The following is a 15,690-nucleotide window of genomic DNA, read 5'->3' on the forward strand; positions in this document are numbered from 1 at the left end:
CAGGTGGGAAGATCTGTTGCTTTCAGGTCTTCCCAGAGCACCTGGTAGCCCACTATGAGAACAGGATGCTGAACTAGTTGAGCCCTTGGCCTGATCCAGGAGGGCTCTTCTTATGCTATGGAGGATGGGGGGAGGAAAACAGAAAACCAGAAATTGCTTGCAAGGGACAAGGCAGTAAGGGAAAGCTCTACTATCTTAACTAATTCAAGTTTATGAAGACTGAAAGACTGGAAAGGAGGACTGGATCTCTGGGGGATACCTGGCCAACCCTGTTCCAGAGGCAGGGTAAGGATATGACGCAGTTGAACAAAGCCTTCTTTGTGCTGCCCAGACTGAACTGAGTCATTTATTTTGTTTTTATTTTTGCAAATTCTTTCCTTCTCTCTTAGCCCATCAGCATGGTGGAACACGCAGAGTTCTTGAAAGCTGGGAAGGAGCCTGGTCTTCAAATCTGGAGAATCGAGAAGTTTGACCTGGTCCCAGTGCCCAGAAATCTTTATGGGGATTTCTTCACTGGAGATGCTTATGTCATCCTCAACACCATCCGCCAGCGCAATGGAAATCTGCAGTACGACCTTCATTTCTGGCTAGGTAAGGTTGGGGTTTTGCGCAGGGAACCCCCCCTCCCAGGTGGCTCATGGTGAAGACTTGTTGAGAAATCAATACAGGAAACCTTTCACTTTGTATCCATACCATTGCCACCATTCCATGATTTTAAACCTATCTCTGGTTGATTTCTGCATTTTTAAAAACCTGTTTTATTGTTTATTTGTTTTAAAATTTAGTTTATTTGTCAAAAGGATTACAGTGTTTTAAATATGAAGATTGTTCCAAAAATGTTTAACTTTATAATGCCCTGAATTAAAGTACATTTTGGTGAATCTTGGGTTAAAAAAAGGTTAATCACTTAAAATACACAAGCCATGTGCACTTCAAAAATATTCTAGTGTTTTAAGCAAACAAGACTTAACAGAACGTATGGCTTTCCAGTAACATCAATTTGTCAACTAAATTGTAGCAATAAATACTTAAAATCTCTACCTATAGACTTACATTTTGATCTGGTTTAAACAATACAGAAAACAAATATCAATTAAAAAATCTGCTGTAAAATGTTGAACACTCAAAAATCTTTTAAAATAATTTTTCAAAATCTAAAACCAAAACATTTAAAGGACAATACAGATGAACGATTCTTCGCCAAACTGAAAGAAGCATTGACTTCAGATCATAGCTGCCAAATCTCCCACAGAAAAATGCGGGATCAGCAGCGGTGCGGCACCGGAAGTCGCTTCTACGCATGTCTGGACATGCGTAGAAGCAACTTCCGGTGCCGCTCTGCCCGATTTTCGGTGCCCAGGCATGGGCAGAGTGGTACCGGGAGTCGCTTCTACGCATGTCCAGACATGCGTAGAAGCGACTTCCGGTGCCGTGCTACCCATGTCTGGGCACCGAAAATCGGGCGGCGCCAGCACCCCAAATGGAGCCTCCCTGGCAGGTAGGAAATCCGGGAGATTTATGGGATTTTTTCCAATCCAGGCTGCCAGCGGGAAACGGTTTAAAATACGGGGGTTTCCCGCGGAAAACGGGAGACTTGGCAGCTATGCTTCAGATATGTTTAGTGTGAAACTGGTAGGGGTTGGTAGCAGGGGGGTGCAAATTATTGCGGAATGAGGGGTAGGAAGGAAAGCACATAGCCAGAGTGGAAAGGGGTTTGATAGAGATGAGTTCTTCGTTCTTCTTCTTTGTTTTCCCCCTTTCCTTTCCTTTTTTTCTTCTTTGGGTAGAAAATCTCCTTTTGGGTCTGGACAATCTTTCCCATATGGAAGGGTCCTCTTTTTTTCTTTCCCTTCTCTGGTGGGGGAGCTGGAGAGTCTTTTGGCGGCTCTTTATTCTTTTTCCTCTGTTCCTGGCTTTCTTTCCTGTCACAACAGTAGGAACATTTATAATATACTTTAGTTTAGTTCAGAGTCAAACGTTTCCTTACTGAGGTCTGCACAGCAGCAAAATGGCTTGCTGACTCGTTAAGAGTCTTTCTTAGTTGTGAATCCCTTTTATCCCCCTTTAAAAATACACATGAATCTGTGTTATAATAAAACAAACTAGTTTACTGTCAGATTCATACTTACAAAATAAACTATATGTTACATATTAGTGAGTCTTAACAACTCTTTCATAACATCTAGCAGCAGCAGCAGCTTAACTGTTAACGGTCCAAACAAAACTGACACATGAGATGACAGTTGGTCCTTCTTGGAATGTTGGAGTTGACTGACCCATCCCACAACAACATGTTCCAGGTTCAAATTCATCAAAAATGGTGGTGGTGGGAGGGGAATAGCAGGCTCAGAAGGGGGAAAGGAAGAGGGTTGTCACCTGTCCTTTAAAACACAGATTGTTTCGCCTGTCCCCTTCCATTTGCATTGCCTTTTGTCACCTTTTGGAAGTCACAATAACACCTGAAGGTTTTTGCCCTCCTCCTGACTTGCCTGCCTCCTGCAGCCTAGCAGTGAGGCTCCTGGGAAGTTGAGCCCGCCCTCCACAGCTCCCATTTTATTGTTTTTATTGTATGATTGTAAATTGCCATGAAATTGAAATTGTTTGGGGGAAAGGGATGCAGTTCAGTGGTAGAGAATCTGCCTTGCATACAGAAGCCCCCCAGTTTCAATCTGTGGCATCTCTAGGTAGGGCTGAGAACGTCCTCTGCCGAGATCTTGGAGAGCCACTATTGATCAGTGAGCTAGTTGAGGCAACTGTTTGACTCAGAATAAGGCAACTTTCTATGTTTCTAATATATATGAATAAATTATTGATCATTATTATTATTATTATTCAACTCATTGCAATAATATGGCTATCAGTGAGTGCTAGCCATCATAGCTATGGTCTGCCTCCACTGCTTCTGAATACCAGTTGCTGGACACCAGTTGGTAGAAACCACATGAGGGGAAGTTACTCTTGTGCTCAGGTCCTGCTTGAGAGACTCCCACAGGCGTCTGGGCAGCCACTGAATAGTTGGGCCATGGGCCATATACAGTGGTACCTCTGGTTACGAACTTAATTCGTTCCAGAGGTCCGTTCTTAACCTGAAACCGTTCTTATCCTGAGGTACCACTTTAGCTAATGGGGCCTCCCGCTGCTGCCGCCGCCGCTCGATTTCTGTTCTCATCCTGAGGTAAAGTTCTTAACCCGAGGTACTACTTCCGGGTTAGCAGAATCTGTAACCTGAGGTGTTTGTAACCCAAGGTGTTTGTAACCCAAGGTGTTTGTAACCCGAGGTACCACTGTATCCAGCAGGCTTTTCTTATATTCTTCCTTTTCAAAAGTGCTGCATAGTTCACTGTTGTTTTTTTACTGACAATAAACCAAAGCAGTGAAGATGCCATTTCAAGATTGATATATTCAAGATCAAGGTTTACCTAGGAGTAACCCCTATTGAACTTGTTGGAGTTTACTTCTCAGTAGGCATGGTTCTCTCTCCTTTTCTGATTCCTAGGGGACCAGTGCAGCCAGGACGAGAGTGGATCCGCTGCCATTTTCACAGTGCAGCTGGACGATTACCTTGGTGGGAGAGCAATTCAGCACCGGGAGGTACAAGGGCATGAATCGTCCACTTTCTCAGGGTACTTCAAATCAGGCATCAAATACAAGGTAGGTGTATACAAGTTCAGTTCCTTGGTAGCAGATCTGTACCTCATTAGCAAAAGCATTTCTAGACTGCCTGCCATCCAGGAATATAAATTCCCATCCAGGTGATTTTTTTGATGAGCCTGTCCTTGGAATCATAGAGCTTCCATTACTCCTTAATATGCCCCTAAATTATGGAAATTTTGGAGCTTCAGACCTCTCCCAAAATACAGGAGAGCTATGGGCGCTATTCTACTAGTAAGGATTTTGTATGTCAGTTTCATGGGGTGGGGGGGAGAGCAAAAAAACAAAAATATCTCAAGTTGTGCCAACTCCACTTGATCAGGCTTTTTTAAATGGCTAAAACTGTAGTTGAATTGTGCCAGCAACAACCGAGGGTATGTGTGAACTCACACACCACCCTTCTCAGCTATCTGCATTTGACAATTTGCTATCCTCCTCCTCTTTGCAAAACTCTTGCTAAGACAATCTCACAAAAAGGTCACAGCTCATCCTCTTCATTTACATTTCCCTGTAAACAGGGAATATTTAAAATACTCAAGCCTGACCCCCAAAATCCACCAGACAACACAAGGATGAAGTGTGTTTATACAGCTGTTGTGTAAGTTTATGAAGAACAAAAAGGGCATGCAGTGCTGGCTTTTAAAGTCACAGTGACCATTTCTCCCAGAATAAATGCAGCAATTATAGAAGGAAATTATAAATAGATAAAGAGGTACATTTGAGGTTCCTCCAGACTGAAAGTATTTAGTATGAGGGAATAAAGTGCATATGAAGGAAATTTAGGTTTAGGGAATTAAAGTGCCCTGGAGCAATAAGCCCACTATGAAAAAGAACTGGGTTGTTGTTGGATTAGAAATGGGCTCCTCCAGAGGATCTGTTTCTTAAGCATTCTTCTTGATTTGCTTGTACAAAGCTTATTAAATTATACCTGGTTTATATCCGAACTCTACATGGCAAAGAACATCCATCCTAATTTGCTTGTGGGTGCTTAATTTTCCAGTGAAGCATGCATTCATCCAACACTTTTCCCTGTGCATTTCCTCATCATTTCCCATGCTATAAAAATTGAAATTCCTTGTTAGATTTGTTGTGCTTGGCAGTTTTTCTCATACTTGGGTCTCTAGCTGTTTGTTGTTGGACTACAGTTCCCATCATTCCTAGCTAGCAGGGAGTTGGTAGTTCAACAACAGCTGGAGACCCATGCTTGAAAAACACTGTGCTAAGGTGACAGAACACTTTGATCTACTTTAATTGTGCAAACCTGAAGTTCCAGTATGCACTTGAATTCTTCCTTCAAAATAGGGACAGTCTACTCTGAAGAAATGCACTGAAAGGTGTGGAATGAATGTTTAAATGGGAAGACCTATAACCACCATGCAAGCAAATAAGGATGAATTGACATATAACTCCTGCAAACAACTTAGAACAAACACTTAATAAAGATGAGATATAATCAAAATTCATCATTTAAGGATAAATTCTCAATGAATAGCTTGTCTTCAGCAACTCTTACTCAGCTGCTAGGGACAACTTTCTCATTGTGATGATAATCTGAGACCCAGGTAGACCTAAGCAAGGTGTTCAGCTTTGTGGATGACCAGTCAAATTGTTTCTTTGTTCTTCTAGGCTGGTGGTGTGGCTTCTGGCTTTCGCCATGTGGTTCCCAATGAAGTGACTGCCCAGAGACTCCTTCAGGTCAAAGGAAGGCGAACAGTACGTGCTACAGAGGTGCCCGTCAGCTGGGATAGCTTCAACACCGGTGATTGCTTCATCTTGGATCTGGGCCAGGTGCGTTTCTTGCATGCCCTGAGGGTAACTGGAATTTGTTCTGTTTCATTAAACAAACAAACAAACAAACAAAACTTATTATTTTTCCTTAGGTAGGAATAGCTAAATCTGTCAATTTCAGTTTCTCTCAGTTTCTTACATTTTTGCTAGTCTTAATTTCAGTTTTCCACAAATCAACATTAGTTTGTATTTTTTTTATATAAAAAAGTCTCTTGAACATTTTAATTAGCATTTTTTTTGAAAAATTCTAATATACACATTTTTTTTCAAAGCAGTTTCCCCATATATATACTGCATTCTTGTTTCTTACTTCCACCAATGTGTGCATTTTAATGCACACTTTACCTCGGAATACACATTTTTGTGTACGTTACATGTCTGGAAAACTGCACTGCAAAATTCAGAGAAGAGTGAATTTTGAAGGATAATTGTATTCCAGTTCACACTTTTTTCCCCCAGAAAGTACAAATTAAGTAGATTTACCTTTAAATGTGAACTGGATCTTGTTTTTCCACTATCCCTATGCATCTCTGAACAAGAACATGACACCTTTTTGAATTTCCCTGGTTCTGTGCTGGTCCCCTTTGTTATGGGGCATGAAAAGACTTGGAGAAGATAATAACATGCCGTCAGTCCAGGCTTGATGCGAATGTCTCCTGCCAAGCAAGCACATTTTCCCAGCTGATTGTACAAAGTGCTCAGCTCCAGCCTGAAGCTAACTTTGTCTGTGACACATTCCCAGTTTGAGGACAGGCACAGGCTTAAAGTGGGCACAACTGTTCTGGCCCCCTCAAATAAATTATTTTGTCATTTTGTTATATTGCTGATTTTGTGGAAGCTACTTTGAACTGTGGAGAAGTAACATATAGGTGTTGTCAATAATCCAATCATTACCTTATTTAGGCTGTGACCTGGTTTGCACGTAACCCTAAACTATGGTTTATAAAAACTATGGTTTATATAGACTTAAGGTGAACTGTGGTTTGTTAGCTATTATTGCTCATTCATAAACCTTAGTTTATAAACCTTAGTTAACATTAAGCATAGCTTAGTATTGTTTCATGTTCTCATTGGTGTTTTCAACTGTTATGTGGCATGGTTTAAGTGATCAGCTGCCAGGTGCCTCAGCTTTAACTGTGGTTTGTTAAACCATGCTTCATATTAACCACGGTCTAATGGTATGTGAGTACAAGGCCACTTCTTTGCATCATAAGAAATCTGACTCCCGCTTCCCGCTATACAGTCATAGTATTTGCCTCTTTAACCTCCTTCTTTCTGTGCCCTGCAGAATATTCACCAGTGGTGTGGCTCACAAAGTAACAGGTTTGAAAAGCTGAAGGCCACCCAAGTCGCCAAGGGGATCCGGGATAACGAGAGAAGTGGACGTGCAAGGGTCTATGTCATAGATGACGGTGCTGAACGGGAAGAGATGCTTCAGGTCCTGTTCTATTTAATTTCTCACAAATCCATATGTGCTACTCAGCTGCAATACTATATGAAGTTACTTGAGAGTAAGCCTCATTGAACACAGGGAAAATTACTTCTGAGTAACTATGTGGAGTCAAGTTACATGTTTTGCAGAGAATCCATGACTAGATTTTGCAGGGAACTTAAATGCACTTGCCGTTACTGCCTACAGTGGTGCCTCGCTTAACGAATGCCCTGTAAGACGAAATTTTCACTTAAAGAAAGGATTTTTCTAGCGTATGTTGCCTCGCTAGACGAATTCATTTTACGAAAAATTCATCTAGCGAATCGCGGTTTCCCATAGGAATGCATTGAAATTCAATTAATGCGTTCCTATGGGCAAAAAAAAAATATCAAAAAAATTCAATACATTCCTATGCGATTCGCTAGACGAATTTTTCGTTATAAGAATAGACCCATGGAATGAATTAAATTCGTCTAGCGAGGCACCACTGTATTTCCTTGCACCAGCAGAGGGATGGAGCAATCTTCCGTGTGGAAGTCCAGTTGAGGGTCCTACAGATTAAAATCCAGCCTCTTCTGAATTTCAATGCTCTTCACCAAATGTGGTGGGTGAGAGAAAATGGGGCAGTGTTGCTACGTGTACACAGGTACCGTTTCAGCATGTTTTTGTTAATCGAAACATGAAAGGTTCAGAGCCTAGTTGATTCTGAGTTTGTAAGAGCTGCTGGCTCCCACCAACCCCATGCACATTCAGTAAAACTGCACCGGGATACTGAAGGAGGCAGGTTTGAATTCTGAATTTTTATAATATTTGCACCAGAGAGGAGGGAGGTAAACAGTCCTGCTTGCACACATGCCCTGCTTGTGGGCATCCCATGGACATTTGTAGTAAGATTGCCCAGAGTTCTTCAGGTTTATTTGTTAACTTTTGGTAAACTCTATTTAATCCCAAAATCAATAAGGGAGCCACGACCTACCAGGATAAGCCGGGGATCTACAGTACCGGTAGATCGCCATCTACTGGTTGGACATGCCTGTACTAGGGCAACATTGCGACTTAAGGAGGGAACTTGGAGTCAGTAACACTCCCTGGACTGTTTGCTAACATGAAGGCCGGTAGGCAGGATGCTGGCTGAGGGCGGACTTCACCTGGTAGGGCAATGCCCCATTTGCCCTAATGGACCAGCCTCCACTGTCAAAGCCATGTCCTAAAAGCCTTTGCACTGGTCGATTTCCATAAGGTTTTGAATTTGGCTTCTCCTTCCTGCCCTCTCCATTTCCCATAACTATCCTCTTGTGCAACAGGGTTAAAAAAAGAGAGTAAATGATTATTTTTCCATGTGGGATCCTGTTTATTTCTTCTGTTAAAGCATCTGGCGAGCAGAGAGTCAGCATACACTCCTCTAGAAACTTTTATTTATTATTATTATTATTATTTATTAATTTTTTGCATGTTTGCTTTTCAGGTCCTGGGACCCAAGCCCACCCTGCCAGCAGGGACTACTGATGACGGTGCAGCTGACACAACCAACCGAAGGCTGGCTAAGCTGTACAAGGTATAACAAGATCCAGGTGGTCAGTGAGCCAGAGGGAGGGAGCCCTATGAAACAAATGGGAGAGACAGCCCTCAAAGCAGTATTTGTGTGTGTGTGTTTAATCTCCCAGGGAGAACAAAGAGCTGTTTCAGTTTTGCCTGTCAGTGACTGGCTTTGGCTAGAGTGCATGGCGGGAACAGTGTCAACGCCATGAATGCCAACCCACCTGATGAGCTGAACTTACATTTTATCTTATTTTTTAGTTTTGCTTTTGTACTAGAAACCTGTCCACATTTACACCGTACGTTTAAAGTATTATCACTTTAGAAAGTCAATGCTCCCCACAAAGAATCCTGGGAAATGTAGTTTGTTCAGGGTGCTGAGAGCTAAATGTACTTAAGTTTTGTTTTAATCAGGGTTGGCTGGCTGGGGTTAAGCCAATGGATTTGTGGAGGAGGAGATTTGAGCCGTGAAAAGGAGAGAAGTGGCAGTATTTGTGAGAGAGGACAGTGGAGATGAAATGTGGTAGCTGTGGCTGGAGGGCCCCTTCAGACTGCTTTTGGGGTTTTTTTAGTGGGTAGATGTATTCTGCAGCATGTCATTAATGCAATAATAGGTTTGTATCAAACTGCTTTTCAATCAGAGGAGACCGATTTCAATTAATGGACCTAAGTTGGCCATGCCCATTAATTTTGGTTGGTCTACTCTGAGTAGGACTTATGCTGGACACACCTCAAGAATAACAATCTGTTCTGCTGTACTGTTACAGGTATCCAACAACGCAGGGAATATGGCAGTCTCTCTGGTGGCTGATGAGAATCCATTCTCTCAATCAGCCCTGAGCTCGGATGATTGCTTCATTCTTGACCATGGCACTAATGGCAAAATCTTTGTCTGGAAAGGTAAAAGGAGAGAGATGTACAGAAGCCATATGGCTGACACAGGCCATGTTCACACCACGCACTTAAAGTGCTGTTATAACACTTTAAACTGTTGTGGCTTCCCAAAGATTATTGGGAGCTGTAGTTTGTTAAGAACTGTTAGGTGATCCCTATTCTCCTCAGAGAGCTACAATTCCCAGAGTTTATTTAAGAATCAGCTGCTCTTCCCAGGAATTGTAGCTCTCTGAGGAGAATAGGCGTTGCCTAACAACCCTCAACACCCTTAACAAACAGTGGCTCCTTTGAGGGGAGACCATGAATGTTTAAAGTGCCACCATTGTGCTTTAAATGTATGGTCTCTGTGTGTGCTAGTGAAATACATATGGCTGGGGAATCGGGTGGGTTCTCAATTTCTATGGGGTGTGTGTCTTATTGTTTTGTTGTAGGGGTGTGAATTTTCTATAGGGAAGTTAAAAGGCAGCATTTAGTACACATAAACACACTCCCTGTAAACAAAAGAATGAGTGTACAACAGATATGGGAAACCTGTGGTCTTCCAGATGCCCTAGAACTCCAGCTCCCATCAGTCTTAGTGGGCATGGCTGATGGAGGTTGGAGTCAAACATCTGGATGGCCAAAGTTCCTAATTCCTGGTGTACCAAGAAGCACACCACCTGATAATATTACTTTATGTACTTCTCTAACTTGATGTTACATTGAGGGATTGTGGAGGGTGCTGTTTGTTTGTTTGTTCAGTTTATTTTTAAAAAATTATCCCACTTTTCTTTTTGAAGAAACTCATACAAAATGCCATTTTTTGGCAGCAAATTTAAATGTATTGTCACATCTAGCTTGAGGGGAGAAATTGGTGAGGATGTGTAGAACAGCATAAGGCCTTGACACTAGACAAGATTTGAAGGTATCATTAAAAGATGGCAAATAGTTATTTCATTTGTTTCCCACTATGGTGTGCTGCAGGCCTCAAAACGTCTCCATGTATTTAAATTTTCTTAATAATAATAATAATTTATTTATACCTGCCCATCTGGCTGGGTTTTCCCAGCCACTCTGGGTGGCTGCCAACAAAAGATTAAAAATACATTAAAACATCAGTCGTTAAAAACTTCCCTAAACAGGGCTGCCTTCAGATGCCTACTAAACGTCAGATACATATATTCTGGCGTATAAGATGACTGGGCGTATAAGACGACCCCCCAACTTTTCCAGTTAAAATATAGAGTTTGGGATATACTCGCCGTATGAGAAATACGACCCAGCGTATAAGACGACCCCCAACTTTTGAGAAGATTTTCCTGGGTTAAAAAGTAGTCTTATATGCAGGAATATACAGTACAGTAGTTGTTTATTTCTTTGACATCAGAAATACATTCTGCCTCATATAACTGATTTTTTTTTGCCTCAGAAATATGTTCTGACTCACATACTTGAATTTGTGTCTGAAGCACAAAATGTCCATTTGAAGGACTTCTAAAACCCTTCCCCTTTAAAAATCACTCCATCCGGTAGCAAATTTTATATTCTCTTTTAATATATCTATCTTCACTCACTACTGTTGCTAACCTGAAGGTAGAAGTGCCAATGCTGAGGAAAGGAAGGCTGCCTTGAAAACCGCCTCAGAATTCATCACCAAGATGGGTTATCCCCGACACACACAGGTGAGAAAAGTTATCCATAGACTTCCTTCTGTTATAGCAGGGATGGGGAACCCGTGCTCCTCCAGGTTGTTGGATTTCAGCTGCCATCAGCTCCAGTAGCCAGGGCCGGCTCACCCATGAGGTGGGGTGAAGCAACTGCCTCAGGTAGCAGAAGCCCCTGAGGCGGCACTCCTACAGGCACCCTATTCGCCACCACCCCTGTCAGTGGCAGAGACGTGGCACCAGCAGCAGTGCCAATTCCTAGTGATATCTTACAAGATCTTACTAAAATCTCATGCGATCTCAAAGAGTGCGAGTCATCTCACAGGATTTTGACAAATTCTCGTGAGATTATGCTGGAAATCAGCAGTGGAAGTGGCACAGAGGCAGTGCTGGTAGAGGTGGGGACACAGCAGCAGTGCCAGCAGAAGAGGGGATGGGGCACATGATGCAGCAGAGCAGGGTGGCACTTCCCATTTTACATCAAGTGACAAAATGGGACACACCACCCTGCCAATCGTCAGCATAGTCAGTGGGCAGAGATGCTGGGAGTTGTAGTCCAGCAGCATCTGTAGGGACACCAGTTCCCCACCCAAGTTAAGGAATGAGGTAAGGATTCATGGAAGGTAAGTGGAGAAAAGAAATGTTGCAGGAAACACACAAGGTTCAATTCAAAGCAAGATGTGGGAGGGCCGAAATGGGATGGTTGGCTCTCAAACCATGATTAAGGAAGGTTTGTTGAGTTTTAGTTAATTTCTTCAGTGGACAAACCATGAATTGTGATTGTCCAGTAAGCCAGAATGTGAAACTATGTTTTGAATTTTTCGATGCTTTTATGCTAACCCTGGTTACATAGATTGCTGGTAAAGGGTGTGAAGTTAAGAACCTAAGGGTTGAAATGACAGAATACAAAAGAAGACTAGCAGGGCTAAACCATGGTTTGCTTTGGGCACACTTGGAGCCTCAAACGATGGTTTGCCATGCTGTCTAAATTGAGCCGATGTGGCTCAATAGCTAGAGAACTGCACTGAGGCCTAGTGTCAATAATAAATTGTGCTGATAAAGCTTTTTTAAAAAACAAAACAAAACACAGTTGGGCTTCAGCTGAGACCATTCCATCTCAGGATACTTTCTTTGTTTCAGATCCAAGTCCTTCCAGATGGTGGTGAGACTCCTCTGTTCAAGCAGTTCTTCAAGAATTGGCGTGACAGGGACCAGACAGAGGGCTTGGGTGTGGGCTACATCAATTCTCACGTGGCCAAGATTGACAACATTCCTTTCGATGCTGCCATGCTACACACCTCCCCAACAATGGCAGCCCAGCATGGCATGGAAGATGACGGCACTGGAAACAAACAGGTAAGTGGGGGAGAGAGTGGTTATGCAAAATCGTCACTCTATTAGGCAAAAGGATCTGTCCAGCATTTGGCAGCTCAGGACTCTAAGCAAGAAAGACAAAAGCTGACTGTATATTGGACTACAGTCAGTGAGTACAACAAGAGAAATTATTGTTATGAGTTGGGGGGGGGTCAGTTTGAATGATACCTTGGATCCCTTCCAAATCTGTGATGTTGTGTATGTGGGGTAGAATACATGAGTTGGGTTAATGGCTTTGGCTGGCCAGTTAAGTGCTGTGAAGTCTTGAAGAGGATGCCATAGAGATAAATGGGTTGGCCTTTTCCCGCCTCACCAGGCTGGAGGCCATGGCCATCCTAGGAGGAAGAGGAAACTGACCAAGGGAGGCTGCCTATGTGACAAGTTGTGTGGGTGAGTTTTGGCTAATGTTGGAAGTAGAGACAGAGAGCAGTGTTTTGCTCTGTGCTGAACCTAAGCTGTGACTGGGGGCTTCACTGGAAACCTAACAGGGAATCGAGATCTGTTGGGGTGTTAATTCTGTGGGCCCCTTCATCCTGTGCTCAGGTTGTGTATATGTGTAAATAAAGCCACCTATCCTAAAGATGTCTTCATTGGCCTCTCCTGTGGCTGAACTCCACCCACTGCGATTCCTAGACATGCTGTCTTCAGTGATAGCTGGAGTCCTTTGGGACTGGGAGGGTGGAAGGCAGGGAGCCCCACAGTTAGGTGGTACCAGAGCCAGTGATAGGCAGAGCCTCCTCATTCTAGCATTGCCTGTATCATCCTCCCTGCTGAGTTCTACAAGGGCAGCACTGGAACTAAGGATGAGGAAGCAGGAAGCAGGGCCACCCCCTGGACTAGTAAGTTGAAAGGCAGGCAGGTGGAGGCTGGCTGAGAGCAGACTGTGGCTGGTGGGGCACTGCCCCATTTGCCCTAATGGACCAGCCTTTCTTCACGAGCTGTCTCTTGATCCTGGAGGCAGATCACTGCCATTTCTGATAAGTAGCCATCAATAGCCTTTTTTCTCCCTTGATCTGCCTCATCTCCTTTTAAAGCCATGAGGTTTGCCATTTGAACCATCCATCAGAGTTGGCATCTTTCAAAGCATTAGAGGACTTAAGTCATATTCACAGCATATATTTAATGCACATGGCTTCCCTTAAAGAATCCCGGAAACCATAGTTTATATCTCTGTGAGGAGTAAACTACAGTTACCAAGATTATTTTGGGGTGGGGGAAGCCATGGCTGTTGAAATTGCTATAAAGGCACTTCAAATGTATGGTGCAAATACACCTGTCCATACACCTGTCTCTCGCTTTCCCTACTCCTTTCACTTACATAATTTGTATGTCGTCTTTTATTATTTCAAGAAGCTAGAACTCATTCCACCAATGGTCTCTTGTTTGCCATTTATCTGATTTGGATGTCATCTCTCTCTCTCTCTCTCTCTCTCTCTCTCTCTCTCTCTCTCTCTCTCTCTCTCTCTCTCTCTCTCTCTCTCCCACCCACCGGCTTCAGATCTGGAGAATAGAGGGTTCTGCCAAAGTCCCAGTGAGTCCCTCAAATTACGGACAGTTCTATGGTGGAGACAGCTATATCATCCTGTATGATTACAGACATGGTGGAAAACAGGGCAAAATCATCTACAATTGGTATGATAATTTTTTTTCTTATTAGTGTTTTTTTTTAAAAAAGGGGGCAACTTTTGCCCTCCAGATGTTGCTGAACTACAACTCCCATCAGCCACAGCAAGCATGGCCAATGTCCAAGGTTGATGGGAGTCATAGCTCAGTAACATCTGGAGGACCGAAGGTTCCCCACAGCTGATTTAAGGTTTTCTAACTCATAACAACGTAAGAAGAGCCTGCAGGATCAGGCCAAAGCCCATCTGGTCCAGCATCCTGTTCTCACAATGACCAACCAGGTGCCCCAGCAGGAAACCTACAAGCAGGACCTGAGCACAAGAGTCCTCTTTCCATCTTCACCTTCCAGAAACCAGTATTCAGAAGCACATAACCTCTGCTCACGGAGGCACAAAATAACCTTCATGGCTAGTAGCCATTGATACTTATCCCACATCATTTTTTAAAGCCATTGCAGCCTCTCTACACCATCACTGTGGGAACAAGTTCCACAGCTGAACATTCATTGTGCAGAGAAGTACCTTCTTTTATATTTCCTGAAACTTCCAACATTACGCTTCATTGGATGTTCACAAGTTTCTAGTGTTTTGAGAGAGGGAGAAAAACTTTATTTTATATAACATCTATTGTGTCACTGCTTGCTCCCCTTTTCTCTAAACTAAAAAGCTCCACAACTGGTTTCCAACAAATGTTTCCAAAGCCGTGTAAAAGAGGAATATTAAAAAACCTACATATATAGCAAAAAGCCATTTTTTAATGGTAAGTTTTTAATCATCAACTAAAAGCAAAAATGCTAGGAAGTTGTCCAAGTTCGATTCAGAGCTGGTTCTATAAATCCAGAGCCACAGTGCTAACGGCCCAATTTCTAGAACCACATCCACACCATAGAGTTCTATGATATCATTTGAATAGCCATTACTTTTCCCAAAGAGTCCTGAGAACTGTCATTCTTTAAGGGTACTGAGAGTTGTTAGAAGATGTCTATTCCCTTCACAGAGCTACAGTACAAGAGCTGCATGCAATCCCCAAAGGATTTCCCCTTGAGAGGATAAAGGTTCCCCAATCATTCTGTGTACACTCATATTTTTGCCCTTTGTTTTTTCAGGCAGGGTGCTGATTCCACCAAAGATGAAATCACAACCTCTGCTTTCCTTACTGTCCAACTGGATGAGGAGCTGGGAGGAATTGCAGTGCAGGTATTGCCATCTGGGCCAGTCCATGTGGCTTAACTACAAATAGGTTCAGTTAGATTGAACCGAAATAAGGGAAGGGACAAGAAATGAAACAGATCTGTTAAATTCCAGAGCTGTAGCATGCTCCGAGAGATGACGAGACTATGCACCTGTGATCACTGAGGTTTTAAGACTACAGAACTACTTTTAAGACTGCTTTCATGCTGTGCAAAGTACACGTATGTGAAAAAATCCAGAACTTTTAATTGGAGCAAATGACAGTGCTAACAATATAAGGTGAAAGGTTGCCATATGTCTGGAATTTCCCTGACATACCTGGAATACCACAGAGGGAAGCGGTGTCCAGGCGAAAATCTGCCAAATGTCCGGGAAAATCCAGACGTATGGCAACCCATGTCGGTGGTGTCATTTTTGCCAATTTTCCTTAAAAGTAGCTAAAAGCTAAAGGTTTTGTGTCTGATTTTTCACTTTTTGAAATATGGCAACCCTATAAGACGAAACCTGAATGTTGAGCAGATATTTCAATAAAAATTTGTCTCCCCAGATCAGGAAAATG

The 15,690-nt window shown here is 42.8% G+C and overlaps 1 protein-coding gene across 2 annotated transcripts in view; it reads left to right on the forward strand.

The window, feature by feature from the left end:
• Window positions 1-15,690, forward strand: part of GSN (gelsolin) — a 66,674-nt gene that overhangs the window by 43,388 nt on the left and 7,596 nt on the right. For both annotated transcript variants that reach the window (XM_035113402.2, XM_035113401.2), the window contains exons 2-11: window positions 390-591; window positions 3,497-3,651; window positions 5,278-5,439; window positions 6,728-6,877; window positions 8,337-8,426; window positions 9,175-9,307; window positions 10,874-10,962; window positions 12,085-12,300; window positions 13,817-13,950; window positions 15,047-15,137. In XM_035113402.2, coding sequence (XP_034969293.1) covers window positions 399-591; window positions 3,497-3,651; window positions 5,278-5,439; window positions 6,728-6,877; window positions 8,337-8,426; window positions 9,175-9,307; window positions 10,874-10,962; window positions 12,085-12,300; window positions 13,817-13,950; window positions 15,047-15,137 — 1,413 coding nt within the window. In that variant the 5' untranslated portion in view covers window positions 390-398. The remainder of the gene's footprint in view (window positions 1-389; window positions 592-3,496; window positions 3,652-5,277; window positions 5,440-6,727; window positions 6,878-8,336; window positions 8,427-9,174; window positions 9,308-10,873; window positions 10,963-12,084; window positions 12,301-13,816; window positions 13,951-15,046; window positions 15,138-15,690) is intronic.

The sequence above is a fragment of the Zootoca vivipara genome, chromosome Z (genome assembly GCF_963506605.1).
Source record: "Zootoca vivipara chromosome Z, rZooViv1.1, whole genome shotgun sequence".
Taxonomy (NCBI): Eukaryota; Metazoa; Chordata; class Lepidosauria; order Squamata; family Lacertidae; genus Zootoca; species Zootoca vivipara.